Below are 16,495 nucleotides of genomic sequence, written 5' to 3'. Positions count from 1 at the left end.
AGGCCCTGTGTGACTGCCCACAACTGTCCCCCGTGAAGCCAGCCTGTCCCTGGCCGCTAGGACTTGCAGGCTCTGAGACAGAAGAACCGCAGCCTGGGAGCAGGCACAGCTGTTTGCTGAGGTCAGAGGAGGGCACGTGACCCAGGCCTGGATGCCATGGAGACCAGGACGAGGACCCGGCCGTGAGGGTTTAAGCAAGAAGAGGGAGCGGGTGAGGGGCGTCCGGAAGGAGAGCGGGTCCCTTTCCCAATGCCCCTGGGCTCTTGCCTGCCAGCCTATCTCACCGAATCTGCCCTGTCCGTGTGGGATACGCAGAAGACAGCTACTAAGGTAGGAGTCCGAGGAGAAAGATGGCCAGGAGGCTGTGGAGGGCCTTGGCTGGGAAGCACGAAGTGTGAGGAGCGGAGCGGGGCGAGATGAGGCAAGGCCAGGGGTCGGTCCGGGGGCCTGCAACGCCAGGGCGGCCGTTCTCCAGTGGACAGCAGGCGCCACACCACTTGGGGCGCGGGCGACGTGGCCAAACGTCGGCCGCTAGAGGTGGGATCAGGACTACCCAGGGACAGCGGCAACGAGGCGCAGACCCGCGGCGATGCGGCCCAGACGGCCGCGGGATCTCCAGGCGCCGTCGACTTTTCCCAGAGGCCGGGCCAGCGCGGGCGTGGCCGCGGGTGGGTGTGGCCGCGGTGGGCGTGGCCCCTCCTCGGGTCCGCCCGTGAGGCCGCCCCGCCCCGACCGAGGCCGCCTCCCGAGGGCGCGCGGGGCCACTGCCCTGTGCGCAGCCGCCAAGGATCGCTTCCGGGGGCGGGTCAGCGGAAGTGAGGGCGGTTGAGGCTGGGCTGCCCGCTGCGGTAGGAGGGGCCGTGAGGTGAGTCCCGGAGCCCAGTCTGAGGTGAGACTAGGTCCGAGTGCCGCTTCGGAGGCGGGAGTGCGGTCTGCCCGCCCGACTGTCGACGCGGCCTAGCGCAAGGCGCTGTGCGGAGCTCGCGGCTCCTCTTCCCGCGCCAGTTCTCGCGGGAGCCGGTGTTGTCCGCCTCGCCCGGCTGAGGGTGGGAGGACTCGGTGCCCGGGGGTAGCTGCTCGCCGGAGTTCCCGGCCTCGGTGGCCGCGCGACAGCGGAGGCTTCTCGTTGCCGCTGCACTCCGCGGCCCGCCGGGCCACTGCGGCCGCCTCGCTCCTTCTGGGACCAGCGCCCGGGCCTGCGGGTCCAAGGGCCGCCGGTGCCGGCGGCGAGGACTTGGCCGACCTTGGCCCCGTGGGGTCGGGCCGTTCCGGGGGAGGGGAGGCGTGTCCCGGGCGGTCCCCGCAGCGGCTCCCCCAGTGCGGCCCACGCAGGCTGTCGCTCGCCAAGTTCCACCGAGCGCCGCGGCCTCGACGGGGCGCCTGGCCCGGAGGGATGAGCGCAGGCCCTGCTCTGGAGGAGCCCCGAGTCTCCTGCGGGAGAGCGTGTGTGCACAGGCCATGACGGCGGTCTGGAAAGGGGCGTCGTGGGCGCGCAGGGCTGATGAGAACCAGCCTGCATTGCCAGCGGACTGGGGGAAGTCTAGCCCAGGACCCTTGGGGCGGGGAGGGGGGTGAAGGCCCAACCGGAGTTCTCGGTTCGTGCTCCGGTGCTGCGCCTTGGGAAGCCTTTGCCCTGCGACAGGCAGCAGATACGGGGCTCTGATTACCATTGTGAGGGCTCAGAAGGAAACGTGGGGCGCTGGGGGAGAGGGGCGGTAAGGACCTGACTGTGGGAACGCAGAGGTGATGAGCTTGTGAAGAAGGTGCTGGTGTTTGAGGCAGAGAGGATAGTGTGGATGGGGGCGGAGAGGCGGTCCGCTCGGCTGAAGGGCTGAGGGGCACGGGGAGCCGGGAGGTGCGCTGTCCAGCGGTGCGGGGGGCCTTGGAGTTTGGTCTAGTGAGGTGGGGCTGATTGTGGAGAGCCCTGCAGGCCATTCCGGGTCTAGATGGTACTCTGTGGGCTGCAGCGAGCCGTGGGGGTGTTAAACACAGGAGCAGTGTGTCCTAGAAAGACGGCTCTGGCTGTTGTTAGGCCTAAATGAGTCTTTGGGGGGAAGTCTGGAGAGGAAGTGGCTGTAGTGTCCAGAGTGAGAAACAGAAGTTCTGTGGAGCTTGTGGCGGCACCGACATTCAGCCCAGAGCCTAGCACACAGAGGGACTTCGATAAAAGCCTTGAACTGCAGGGAGTTGAGCCCATGCAGACGGCAGCACAATTTAAACCAGACTTAAAGTGCTTTCTACTAGCATGACCACTAGTGACCTTAGACACTTCCTCTCTCCAGCTTCTTTTCCTTTGTATAGGGAAGTGAGTGATAACTCCTCTCCCTCAGGTGAGAGAGAAATCCTGCAGGAGTTTTCAGTCCGTCCCGTTCAGAACCTGCCCTTGGCTCCCCAGTGACTTCTCCCCTGAGCATTCCCAGCCTGTATGACTTGAACCTCAGTTTACCTTTCTCTCTTCCTCTTTACACCCCTCTCACTTCCCGTCTGGGACCTGTACGATTGTTGCTGTTTTCCATCCTTTCCTACCCCTTTAAACTCGCCGTGAGGCCTTGGGGTCAGGGGCCTGTACCCACCTGGCCACCTGCTTAGATGTACCTTTCTTAAGCAATGATATTCAGTCTTTACTAGAATTCTGTATTCAAGTCCTATTTCTCTTCCATATTGTGAGTTCCTTGAGAGCATCCTTCCATAGCCCCTGCAGTACCCAGCTCAGGGCCTGGCACAGAGTAGGTATTGTTACATTTGATGAACAAGAGAATGAGTTCATTGATTGCATCTGCTCACCAGACGAGAGCAGCTGTGAAGAATCCAATCAGGAGTTCATTAAGCACTTTAAAATCCCCTAGTTCACTGAATGATCCTTAAGGTAATCTAGGAAGGGAGCTCTTGTCCTCTTTTTACATATGGAAAAACCAACATTCAGAAAAGTTATGGGACTTGCCTAAGGCTATAAGAGCAGTAGACGGCTAAGCAGGATAAAATTTTTTGGCTCTTTTCCCTGTAGCCCAGTAGAGTGAGACTGACAAGAACTGGCTGTTTATTCTCCTATTGTCTACTTTACATTTCCCCTTTGCCAGGACCCAGTAGTGCTAGGCTGGGTGGCATATGCTGGGCTTTCACACCCTATCTTCAACAATGAATGCTAGATTTGAATGGTACCAACAATTTGGCTTTTAGACTACCAAGAGAGTTCTATTTACATCTCTACAAGTAATGCCTCAGGAAACCTAAGGAATCAGGAAGCTCCCATAGTTTGCCAAGCTCATGCCACAGGTCTGAAACAGAACCTTCAAGGGTCTGAATTTGGAGCCGTTGCTGGGTGAGGACAGCCTCTTGGGCTGTTTTTCTCCTCTGTGAAACATCAAAGAAACCTTGGTATTAGTCATGGCTCTGCAGGACCTGGTTTTTGTGGCGCTTGAGTGGTGGCCATTGAGTCTCCACTGTGGGGGTTGTTTCACAGGAAAAGAAATCTGGTGTTCCTTAAGATGGCCTGATATGAAGGAGTCACGCCTCCAGCCTCCTCAAGCCCCCGGAGCTGCCCTGTGGCTGCCTTGTCCTTCAAGTGCAGGAGCCGGTTGAAATGTCAGGAATGGAAGCCAATGTGGTAAGGGCACAGGCTGTGGTGGGGGAAGGGTTGAATACTGGGCCTACTGAAGTTCTGTAGGACATTCTGAGACTCTCCAGTTAATTATTCCTTTCCCCTGGGATGACCCTTCCACATAATCCCCACCACTCGCTCCCCAACAGGCAAAACCAACTATAGTCTTGGGGGCAGTTAAGCAGTCATTGTGTTTCTGCTTTTCTGTGCAGAGGGAAGGGTGGGAAACTTGTATGATTCCTATACTTAACTAATTCCTCATGCCTTTACTGGATCCTCCCAACATTTACCATGCGTTGGCAGCAGCAGATGTCCCCATAAGTGGTTGGCAACTGGGGAACCTGGGAACTCACACTGAGACTGGACCTCCACACCATACCCTGTCCCTGGGATTGGGGACTTCAGTTTCCCTGCTAAAGGGATCGAGGGGAGCATGGAATAGTAGTTGGGACTCCTTGTTTCTCTCCTTTTAGACCATCCCAATCTGGCAAAACAAGCCACATGGGGCTGCTCGCAGTGTAGTGAGAAGAATTGGGACTAACCTGCCCCTGAAGCCATGTCCCCGGGCATCCTTTGAGGTAAGTATACTGGAAGGGTAGGGTGTAGAGGCTCAGAGGCTATGTGAATATGGTGCTGCATCTGTGCCCAGACTACCTGGTGTTGCTGAGGCTGATTGCTTTCCTGATCACTTTTTCATTTTGTCAGGAAACATATATTACGTGCATATTGTGGATACTGGTCATTGTGCCTTCCTGATTGAACACAAAACTATGACCACAACAGTCAGACTTCAATCTGTTCATAAATGAATAAGGTTGCATCTTTGATGCCACTTCTAAGTGACTAAGATTTCATCGGACTCCTGCAAGTCAGTTTATCAGAGTAGGCCAAAGGCTCTTGCTGAGCCAGATTCCCAGAGTAGCTGTGTCTGTGCCCTGAGGTCTTTGCCTGCAACCCTGGCAGGTCTCCATGTGGGACATTGAGTCCTGTGTGACTCTGAGTTGAACTCTACTTTTCTTACCACCCCTAAGACTGGATCACTTGGCAGCCTATTTTTATGTTTCCCTGAGGCCATTACTTCGATCCTTTTCTTTCTGGCCAAGTCTAGCCACTCCTTTACTAGACTTCTTAAGGCTTACCTCTGTGTCTAGGGGCCTTTAGCACCCACTCTGCTGCAGATTCTTGCCTGGCGAATGTCTATCAGAATCCGGCCCCATTCTTCTGCAGTAGAAAGCTAAGTAGCATTTATTAGCCCCAGCTACCTCCCTCTGAGAACTAATGGTTAAGAACCAGCTCTAGGCTAGATGTTTAAGGTATGTATGTTTGGGAACTGGGACACAAGTACTTCAGCTTTCTGCCTACACAGTGGAAACAAATATATGCCTGAAAAGACATGGACCCAGGTAGAAACAGAAATGAAGTATCAAATGCTTAGTTGTGAAGTTGTAGGAATTCATTCTGGAGTCAAAAGTGGTATCAGAATTGGTATTAGAGTCAGGGATGGAGTTGGAAGTGTTGTAGTGTGGGGTGGCTGTCCTGTGACCTAGATTGCCAGTTATCCATAATTGCCTAAAGGGCATGGGCAAGATGTGGTCCTAGCCATCTCAAACATCAAAAAAAGAGGGAAGCACAGCTAGGGAGTGTGAGAGACTCAATGGATGTTGTCCCCACACTTGGCCTCTTCAGTCCTTTGACCAGATGCTGCTGGGCAGGAACTGATCAAGAGCACAGAGCAGGAGTATGCAGGAGTACTATTAGTAATACTAGCTAACTTTACTGAGCACATGCTGTGTGTCAGGCACTGTGCTAAATACTTTATATGTGTTCATTTATTTAATTGTCCATAGTGGAGCAGCACTCTGGAAAGGAAAACAAATGGAAGCTTCCCCAAAATGGCCATTTTAGCAATAACTTCTGGGTCAGTAGAAGCCCTTTCTTACGTAACCTTGGACCGTCACATTGCTCCTGTGAGACCCAGGTTCTCTATCTGAAAGCGAGAGCTCTCAACTCCTGGTCAATTTAACTCATGTATAGATGGGTTTTTGAGAATTTGTCCCTGGATTTCTGTTGTAAATTAATTCCCTTAATAAAGAGAATCTTAAAAAAAAATAAAGAGAATCTTGATGACTTAAATTTACCCATACAAAAATATTTAAAAATAAGTTATGAAAAGTGAAAAAGAAAGGAAAATGCATATAATCAGAGTCCTGACACAAAATAATGTTTTGGTTTAGTTTTTTGTTTTTTTACTTTCTTATAATCATAGCATGATTGAATCCTCCTAATCTTTCATTTAACATAGTCAGCCTTGTCTGTTCCCTGGTTATTGTTCATCTGGGTTGAGGAGCTATTTTAAGGAATCCTCTTATTTTGATATCATTTCTTTTTATTTAAATTCAAATATTCGTATTACCAAGTTCACTTAAAACAGTGTTGCTATAGCAGTGTAGATCCCAATTAGCTATGGAGGTGTTGTAAAGAACTGGCCAAGAGAAACTTCTTATTAATGTCCTTATACCTGTATTCTCATAGCTGGAGAGAGCAAGATGCGCTTAGTGGCTATCTCTGTTGAAAGGTAACTCTCCCCAATCCCACTGAAGACTCCTTTGCTCCAGCCAGGAGTTAGTAAATGTTAGTAAGAAGCCCAATAGTAAATATTTTAGTGTGGGGGTCATAACTACTCTTTTAATTACTCACTTCTGCAGTTGCAGCTTAAAAAATACCACAGATGATACATAAATGATTGGTGTGACTATCTGATAAAACTTTACATATAAAAATAGGTCCCAACCCTGCTCTAGGCCACCATGTTTTGCATGAAAGATATTAACGGCCTTACAACTGGTCTCTTCACCCTCTCATGCATGTTCCACACAGCAGCCAGAGTAATCTTTCAAAATCTGAGTCTTACTTAAAATCTTCTAGTGGCTCATTATTGGTCTTAGAATCAAAGTTTTTAACAAATCACCCTTGACACCCAGCTCCATCCAGATGTGAACTATTTGTAATCCCACAAACTCTTTCCTTTTTCCATCCAAGAACTGTCTTCTCCCCTCTCTAGGAAGCCTTTCTGATTGATACCCAGGGCTGGATTAGGTGCCCCTCCCATGATGTCAAGAATGTTTTTTGATGAATTTTGCTTCCCTGTAGACCCTGCCCAACATCTCTGATCTGTGTCTGAGGGATGTACCCCCAGTCCCTACTCTGGCTGACATCGCCTGGATTGCTGCAGATGAAGAGGAGACATATGCCCGGGTCAGGTAGCTAAGGCAGTAGCTGGTCTGCTGGGGAATGGGGGGAGCTTCTTCCAGATGAGGTGGCAGGCAACAGGGAGAGTGCTTATGAGGGGCTGCGAGGGCAACAGGAACAAAAGCTGTGGACTCTTCAGTGGGAACAGAACCTGGCTATGTTACTCCTGTACAAATGGGTGAAGGAATTTTAGAAGGGATGCAGTGGCTGGCTCTCTCTGACATGCTTGTCTTTTTTCTGGTCCAGGAGTGACACCCGGCCCCTGAGGCATACCTGGAAGCCCAGCCCTCTGATTGTCATGCAGCGTAATGCCTCAGTGCCCAACCTCCGAGGGTCCGAGGAGAGGCTTCTGGCCTTAAAGAAGCCAGCCCTACCAGCCCTAAGCCGTACCACGGAGCTGCAAGATGAGCTGAGCCACTTACGTAGCCAGATTGCTAAAATAGTGGCAGCTGATGCAGGTAGGAGCCCCCAAATCAGGGCCAGAATTCAGCATACTCTTCCTTTCCCCCTGGCTTTTGGTACAGGATAAGGGTAGGGAAATCAAGGACCGTGGTTCAGGGGGGACACAGGCCCAGGGCTCAGGCTATTCTGAGGACTGGCTAACCTGTAATACTCCTTGGATGGTTTCCATCAGCCATTCTGGGTTGACTGGATTGATTAGGAACAAAATCTTCGCTTAACCTGTGACACCCCACCCCCCAACCCCGCAAATTACCTCCCTTGGCCACAAAAACCAATACCCTCTTCAATTGGTCTTTAAGATCACATCTTCCATGAGCCCTCAAGCAACTTCCCTTTTCAGTGAGAAATAAGCATTCCCCACCATTAAGAGAGATACCTCTTTAAGCTTTCTTCTTATCTCTCTATCTTCCCTTTCCTTGTTCTCCCAGAGACCACCTGTCTGTCTGGAGTTAAGGCAGAACTACTGGAAATGGATGGGAGTTTGCCTTGACCTAGTGAGTGCATGAAACACCAACAGGTGGATCTCTCCCAAGCTGCCCAGGGTTTATCATCCTACTCCTTCCATCCATCCTCACTTTTTTGAGGTGACTCCTTGTCACCTTAAAGTCCTAGCTCCCAAACCTTACTTGTTGGTAGAACACATGAAAATTACATAGTGTTCTTTGTAATCTTCATATATTTAATTCCCTCAAATGGCAGCTTTATAGAGGAATTATATTTGAATTTTTCATTTATATATTGGCTACATTTTTGTCATCCAAGAGACAAGCATGAAACTTGAAAATCTTTTGTTTTGGAAATTCTTAAGATTTGAGAAACTAGGAGGACCATTCTGTTAGATAGGAGCAGTCAAAAGCACTAGCCCAATTAGAGAAAAGGACACATTGGATCTGTCACTGTTGCTTTAGTAGAAATAGGACTGTCACTCCACAGCCCACTGCAGAATGGGAGCTTTTAGAAGCTTAAGCCTTTATGGGGTGGATTTTTCTGCCCTCTCAGAACACTGGAAGAGCTCAGTGCTGCCCTTACATCTTTGGATTCTGAGAGGGGAGGGTAGTGGAGGAACCCTCCACTGGCTCACAGATAGCATCCTGGGCTTTCCCAGAATGTCATGGCATCAAGCCTAGGAAATGAATGTTTGATAGACACTGCTTGTGGGAAGAAGATATTACTGCTGTATTCTAGCCCCAATGTCCACCCATGCCTATTGTTTTCTCTTTCAGCTTCGGCTTCATTAACGCCAGATTTCTTATCTCCAGGAAGTTCAAATGTCTCTTCTCCCTTACCTTGTTTTGGATCCTCATTCCACTCTACAACTTCCTTTGTCATTAGTGACATCACCGAGGAGACTGAGGTAGAGGTCCCTGAGCTTCCATCAGTCCCCCTGCTTTGTTCTGCCAGCCCTGAATGTTGCAAACCAGAACACAAGGCTACCTGCAGCTCATCTGAAGAGGATGACTGTGTCTCTCTGTCCAAGGCCAGCAGCTTTGCAGATATGATGGGGATCTTGAAGGACTTTCACCGGATGAAACAGAGCCAAGATCTGTAAGTATGTGATAAGGAGCTCTGGTGTCTTGTTTTACTATTTAAGTCACCTGCGGCCAATGGTCTAGTAGAAAGAATTTACAAAGTAAAGTCCTCCGTAGTAGTTGTGTATTACTCCATTCACAGAGCTTACTTGCTTAATAACACCTGGGATTCCCGTTTGAGGAAAGCAACATTTTATATTTGGTTGAGGTTGTCTAACTTTTTACATGAAGGCTCATCTGATCCAAACTTCTGTTACCACTTATACTACTGGTGGTAGTCCTTATACTACTGGTGACAAGTATCCCCATGCCCATGCCACACCCTGCAAAATGAGGTTACATAATAATTATTTTAGTATCTCAAACTGGTAGACTTTTTTCTTTTATGGAAAATTTTATAGTTTCTGCTTTAAGGTACAGTGGTCCCTTATGCAAAACACTGCAAATTCAGGCATTTGAGACTGTAACCCTGGCTGTCCATCAGAATTGCTAAACTTTGTTATAAATACACTTTAAGCTTACTAAAGCAGAATCCCCAATGTGTGGACCTTTGTGTCTGGGGATTTTTTCTCCTTTCTTAATGAAAAAATGAGAAAGTAGCCCCATCAGCAAAGATTCAGAAATGTGACAGATTGATCTTGTGTCTACCAGTAAGAATGTATGTAAGTTCACTAGAATTTAAGGCACCTATTTTCCAGCTATGTAGGACATCTTTTATGATGTGTTAGGGAACTCAAACCCACCCCAATCTAGAGTTGGTTTTATTCCCATGGCTCCCCTGTGATGTGAACATTTTACTATGAATTCTAGATCTCTTATAAAAACCTTAGGGAAAAAATCTTAACAGAGATAAGTAATCTGCCCAATAAAGAGTTCAAAGTAATGGTCATAAAAATGCTCACCAAACTGGGGAGAACAGATGCACAAAAAATTCAACAAAAAGATGGAAAATACACTGAAGAAGTCACAGAGCTGATGAACACAGTAACTGAACTGAAAAATACACTAGAGGGGTTCAGGGCAAACTAGATGAAACAGAAGGGATAAGTGAACTCAAAGACAAGGCAGTAGAATTCCCCCAATCTGAGCACCAAGGAGAAAAAAGAATGAGGAAAAAACCCCATAAAGATAGCTTAAGGAACTTCTAGGACAAGATCAAACGGACTATAATGTTCTCATTATAGGGTTCCCAGAAGAGAAAGAAAGGTACAGAAATCTAATTTGAAAATAGAATGGCTGAGGGGCAACCTGGGTGATTCAACCAGTTAAGTGTCTGCCTATGGCTCAGGTCACAATAGGACTGGGCCCTGTGTCAGGCTCTCTGCTGTGCAGGGAGCCTGCTTCTCCCTCTGCCCTTCCCCCCACTGTGTGCACGCTCTGTCTCCCAATAAATAAAATATTTTAAGAGAAAAAGAAAATAGAATGGCTGAAAACGTCCCTAGTGTGGGGAAGGAATCCAGATCCCTTCCAACCAAAGTTATTCAGAATTAAAGAGTTTTCAAGACAAGCAAAAGCCAGGAGTTTATCACCACTAAATTAGTCTTACAAGAAATGTTAAAATGACCTCTTTAAGCTGAAAAGAGTGTTAGCCAGTAATAGGAACACCTATCAAAGAGTAAATCTCACTGGAAAGGTAAATATAATAAAAATAGTGGATTCATCACTTACTGTTATGGTTAAAAAGGCAAAACTAGTAAAAATAACTGATTACAATAATTACGGGATACACAAGATAAAAAGATGTAAAATGTGACATCAAAAACATGGTTGGGGTAAAAATAATGAGCTTTACAATGTGATGAAACAAGTTGGCAACAATTTTATCAACTTAAGCCTAAACTTAACTACAAAACAAAACCCTTTAATAAATACACAAAAGAGTAAAAGGAATATAAGCATACCATTAGAGAATATTATCAAACCACAAAGGAAGAGAGCAAGGTAAGAAAGGAACAGAGAACTACAGAAATAGCCAGAAAACAATTAACAAAATGGCAATAAGTATATACTTATCCATAATTCTAATTTTTTTTAAAAGATTTATTTATTTATTCATTCAGAGAGAGCGAGAGAGAGGCAGAGACACAGACAGAGGGAGAAACAGGCTCCATGCAGGCCCGATGTGGGACTCGATCCTGGGTCTCCAGGATCACACCCCGGGCTGCAGGCGGCGCTAAACCGCTGCGCCACCAGGGCTGCCCCATAATTCTACTTTAAATGTAAATGGACTAAATACTCCAAAAGAGTGGCTAAGTGGCTAAATGAATTAAAAAACAAAACCTATATGCTGCCTACAAGAGACTCCCTTAGATGGAAGAACACAAACAATGCAAAGGGATAGAAAGAATATTCCATATAAATAGAAACCAAAAGAAAGTTGGGGTAGCTATACTTATATCAGAAAAAAGTTAACTTCAATCAACAATGATTATAACAAAAAAAAATAACAAAAAAAAAACAATGATTATAACAAGACAAAGAGCATTATATAATGATAAACGGGTCAATCCAACAAGAGCATGTAACATTTGTAAACACCTAGGAATATATAAAGCAAATATTAACAGATATAAAGGGAGAAAAGCCATATAAGAGGTGACTTTAATACAGCACTTGTATCAATGGATCATCCAGATAGAAAAGGAAACACTGGCTTTAAATGACATGTTAAATTGGGTAGATTTAACAGATATATACAGAACATTTCTTCCAAAACCAAGAGAATATACATTCTCAAGTGCACATGGAACTTTAACAGGATAGATCATATGGTAATCCACAAAATAAGTGTGAATAAATTTAAGAAGACTGAAAGCTATCAGGCATCTTTTCCAACTACAATGATATGAAACTACAAATCAGTTACACAAAACCAGAAAATTCACAAATATGTGGAGATTAAACAACATCTACTGAACAACCTGGGGAGGGCGATCAAAGCAGAAACCAAAGAAAGATAAATACCTTGACACAATCAAAATGGAAATATACCAAAATTTTTGAGATGCAAGAAAAGCAGTTCTAATAGGGAAGTTCATAGCAGTAAGTGCTGGTTTCAAGAAGCAAAATTCCCAAGTAACACAACTTTACACCTTAAGGAACTAGAAAAAGAGTAACTGAAACCCAAAGTTAGAAGGAAGGAAATAAAGATTCAAGCAGAAATAAATGAAATAAAGACCGAAAAGCAATAAAAAGGATGAAAGAGATGAAAAGATAAAATTGACAAACCTCTAGCTAGAATCACCAAAAAAAAGAGGACTCAAAAATGAAATAGATGACAATTAGTACCACAAATCAAAGAGTAAGATACTACTATAAAAATTTTGTTAAAAAATTATACACCAACAAATGGGACAACCTAAAAGAAATGGATAAATTCCTAGAAACAATCTACCAAGATTGAATCATAAGGAAATAGAAAATCTGAACAGACCAATTACTAGTAAGATTAAATCAGTAATCAAAAGTCTCCCAATAAACAAAAATCCAGGACCAGATATATGGCTTCATTGGGTGAATTCTACCCAACATTTGTTGAAAGAATGCCAGTGCTTCTCAAACACTTCCAAAAGAATACCACTATTCCTCAAACTCTTTGAAAAAAAAACAAAAAGAGGGGACTCTTTCAAAACTCATTTTACAAGACCAGTATTATCCTTACACCAAAATACAAAGACACCAGAAGAAAATAAAATTATAGGCCAATATCCCTGATGTACATGCAAAAATCCTCAACAAAATATTAGCAAACTGAATCCCACAGTACTTAAAAGGATCATACACCATGATCAAGTGGGGTTTATTCAAGGAATGTGAGGATAGTCCAACATCTGCAAATCCATGTGATGCTACATTAATAAAGTATAAAAGTCCTATGTTCTTCTCAATAGAGCAGATAGCTCAATAGATACAGAAAAAGCATTCAACAAAATTCAACATCCATTTGTGATAAAAACTTTCAACAAAGCAGGTAAAGGAGGAGCAGAGCATACCTCAACAAAGTAAAGGCCAGATATGACAAGCCCACAGCTAATATCACACTCAGTGGTAAAAGCTGAAAACTTTTCCTCTAAGATCAGGAACAAGAAAAAAATGCCCACTTGCCACTTAGTTAATATAATATTGGAAGTCCTAACCCCAGCAATTAGCCAAAAAAACAAAAAACAAAAAAAAGAAAGAAAAAGAAAAGGCATCCCAATAGGAAAGGAAAAAGTAAAACTGTCACATTTGCAGATTACATGTTATTATACAGAAAACTCAAGACTCAAAAAAAATTTAGAATAAATGAATTCAGTAATGCTGCAGGATGCAAAATTTTTTTAAGTAAAAATCTGTTGTGTTTCTATATACTAATGACAATCAGAGAAATCAACAATCCCATTTAAATTGCATCAAAAGAATAGAATACCTAGGATTAAATTCAATCAAGGAAGTGAAAGTATACTAAAAACTATAAGACATCAAGGAAAGAAACAAATATTCCATGTTCATGGATTATAAGAATAATTAAAATACCCATACTATCCAAAGGAATCCACAGATTCAATGCCATTGTATCAAAAGTCCAGTGGCATTCTTTACAGAACTAAAAGAACCTTAAAATTTGTATGGTATCCCAAAGACCACAAATAGCCAAAGCAATCCTGAGAAAGAAGAACAAAACTGAAGACATCACACTCGCTGGTTTCAAACTCTGTTACAAAACTATAATAATTAAAACTATGGTATTGGCATAAAAACAAATCAATGGAGCAAAACAGAGCCCAGAAATAAACCCACACATATATAGTTAGTTTATAATAAAGGACCCAGGAACATACTGTAGGGAAAAGACAGCCTCTTCCACAAATGATGCTGGGAAAACTGGACAGTCACATACAAATGAATGAAACTCAACCACTACCTTACACCATCAAAAATTAATTCAAAATGCATTGAATAGGGGTACCTCCTGGGTGACTCAGTTGGTTAAGCGTCTGACTCTTGATTTCAGCTCAAGTCATGAACTCAGGGTTTTGAGATTAGGTATGGAACCTGCTTAAGATCTGAAAACAGGGATCCCTGGGTGGCGCAGCAGTTTAGCGCCTGCCTTTGGCCCAGGGCGCCATCCTGGAGACCCGGGATCGAATCCCACGTCGGACTCCCGGTGCACGGAGCCTGCTTCTCCCTCTGCCTGTGTCTCTGCCTCTCTCTCTCTCTCTCTGTGTGACTATCATAAATAAGTAAAAAATAAATAAAATGACTCCTCTTTAAAAAAAAAAAAAAAGATCTGAAAACAAAAACATTAACTTGAGAGGATATACATACCCCATATTCAACTGCAGCATTATTTGTAAAGCTAAGATATGGAAAGAACTAAGTGTCCAGTGAATGAATGGATAAAGAAACTGTGGTATATATACAGAATGGAACATTATTCAGCCATGAAGACTGAAATCTTGCCACTTGCCTCTCCCCCCACCTCTAAAAACAGGCAGAGTGGGGGGGGTGGCACCTGGGTGCCTCAGTGGATGAAGCATCCCAACACTTGATTTTGGCCCAGGTCATAATCTCAGGGTTATGAGATGAGCCCTGTGCTGAGCATGAAGCCTGCCTAAAGAATCTCTTTCCCTCTGTCCCTCCTCCATCTCTTAAAAAAAAAAAAAAAAAATCTTGCTATTTGAACAATATAATGTCTCAAGGGCATTATGCTAAGTGAAATAAACCAGAGAACGAAAACTGTAAGAAGACTTATATGTGAATCTAAATTTAAAACAAAAAAACAAGTGTGTAGATACAAGGAACAGATTGGTGCTTGCCAGAGGCTGGGGGTGGGGATGGGAGAAATAGATGAAGGGTGTCAAAAGATTAAAAAAAAAAAAATTCCTTTTATTAAAAAAAAAAAAAAGATTGTACCTATCGTTGACAATAATTATACACTTAGAAATTTGTTAAGAGGGTAAAACGTTGTGTTTTTTCTAATTGAAAACATCGCAGAATTCCCCTGAGCAAACAAACAGGGTTGTAGGAAATCCTCAACATGCCTTTTCTCCAGTAATAATAAAGGTCAGAATAGCCATGTCCACAGTTACTTCCCCTGGTGACCTGGGGAAATGCTCAGAAAAGACAGCACACCAAAATATGGGAGCAGAAGCTTAGCCACCAGAGGTCAGCTCTAACAGGTTGATAGTCTTTTCCTTTGCCCACATTTTACTGCCATTTCAGGAAATAGTAAAGCATTCTAATTAAGAAACTAGCTAACTTGTTTTGGACTCTGGATTTGCTACTTAACTGGCTGAGTACCCTAGTGACTTTGGCAAATTATAGAACCCTTCTGTTTCAGTTTCCTCATCTGAAAAAGGTGGTAATAGCACTGACTTTATAATTGTGAGAATTAAATGAGATAGTGTATTCAAAGACACAAAACACTACCAAAGACAGAGCAGGTATTTAATATTTTATTTTGTCTCTAGGAACAGGAGTTTATTGAAAGAGGAAGACCCTGCTGTCCTGATCTCTGAGGTCCTAAGGAGGAAGTTTGCTCTGAAGGAAGAAGATATTAGTAGAAAAGGAAACTGACAGAACTCAGCTCTGCAAATTCAGTCTCATGCTCCTGGAATTCCTTCAACAGCTGCCTTCCTCACCAGAGACCTGGCTGCCTCTCAGTTAGAAATCTTTTGCAACAGTCTTACTGAAAGCTGGAGCTTGGACTGAAAGAGAAGAGTTGGATCACGCTTCCTTTGCTTCAAACCTTAGCAAAAGCTAAGGCCTGTTTTGCACCAAGACTCTTGTTACAGGTAAATGTATAGTTAGTTGGAATGTCTCAGTCTAAATGGTGAGACAGAAGTTTGGTTTTTCCTTGCCTCTATGTGAAAATAGGTCCTAAATGAATGGCTTACTTCACTGCATTAGACCCCATAACTGGTCTCACGGACACTCTGTGCCCAGCTGTCACTCTCAGCAGCTTCCTTGCAGCAGAGCAGGGCTGAGGGGTAAGGGGCTATAAATGTATGTGTTGACAGGGCAGGGAGAATCTTATGCTGCTCCATCATAAACTGACACCAGTGCCCAACAATCACCCTCTCCCCCTTCCCTCTCCCTAGATGTAGAGGTCGGACCTCTGGACCAGCTGACACTTGGGCTGCTGCTGGGAGGCCTGGGCTGTTTTTTTCTTAAATATATTTTGTAATACTGTACAACCAAATCTACTCTCCCAGGCCCTGGGGCCTCATGGGTTCCACTGATAGAACACACCTTCTCTTCCATGGACTTGACTTTAAGCCCAGTAGGAAAGAGAAATGGGAAGGAGAAACAGCACCATCCTTCTTCCAGGCCCTTGACCGCCCCTTTTGCATTGGGCCAAGGTTTGTACCTACCACACCATGCATGACTCAGACGCCCTCAGGTCCCTTTCTTTACGGTATGTATCCTGTGTGTGTTTGGGTTGAAGCATTACCTGATATTAAATGGAAGGATATGGAGAGATGCTGCATGTGCTGTTTGTCTCTGAGTTGTGACTACCTGGTATCTCTCATGAGTATAGGATTCTGTTAATTTTAAGGTATGTGAACTTTCATAAACAGGTTCCTGGCTTCCCCTCTTTCCTTATAAACTCCTGCCTAATAATATAAAACTTCCATAGGGAGCCTCTTGTCCTCTTCTGTAGGGATTTTACCCT

General features: G+C 44.8%; 1 protein-coding gene across 3 annotated transcripts; it reads left to right on the top strand.

The window, feature by feature from the left end:
- The first annotated feature begins 177 nt into the window (after positions 1-177).
- MTFR1L (mitochondrial fission regulator 1 like) lies at positions 178-16,300 on the top strand. 3 transcript variants are annotated; one of them, XM_072827749.1, is made up of 7 exons: positions 178-330; positions 3,461-3,604; positions 4,072-4,176; positions 6,749-6,858; positions 7,094-7,305; positions 8,533-8,854; positions 15,291-16,300. In XM_072827749.1, exons 2-7 carry the CDS (start codon positions 3,581-3,583, stop codon positions 15,394-15,396), a joined length of 879 nt encoding a protein of 292 aa, XP_072683850.1. In that variant the 5' UTR covers positions 178-330; positions 3,461-3,580; the 3' UTR covers positions 15,397-16,300. The 3 variants fall into 3 exon arrangements, with proteins under 3 accessions (XP_072683850.1, XP_072683848.1, XP_072683849.1); XM_072827747.1 differs by lacking the exon at positions 178-330 and adding an exon at positions 711-865; XM_072827748.1 differs by lacking the exon at positions 178-330 and adding an exon at positions 765-889.
- The last annotated feature ends 195 nt before the right edge of the window (positions 16,301-16,495 follow it).

This window comes from Canis lupus, chromosome 5 (genome assembly GCF_048164855.1).
Source record: "Canis lupus baileyi chromosome 5, mCanLup2.hap1, whole genome shotgun sequence".
Classification (NCBI taxonomy): Eukaryota; Metazoa; Chordata; class Mammalia; order Carnivora; family Canidae; genus Canis; species Canis lupus.
This window is presented reverse-complemented; position numbering and strand designations above follow the sequence as displayed.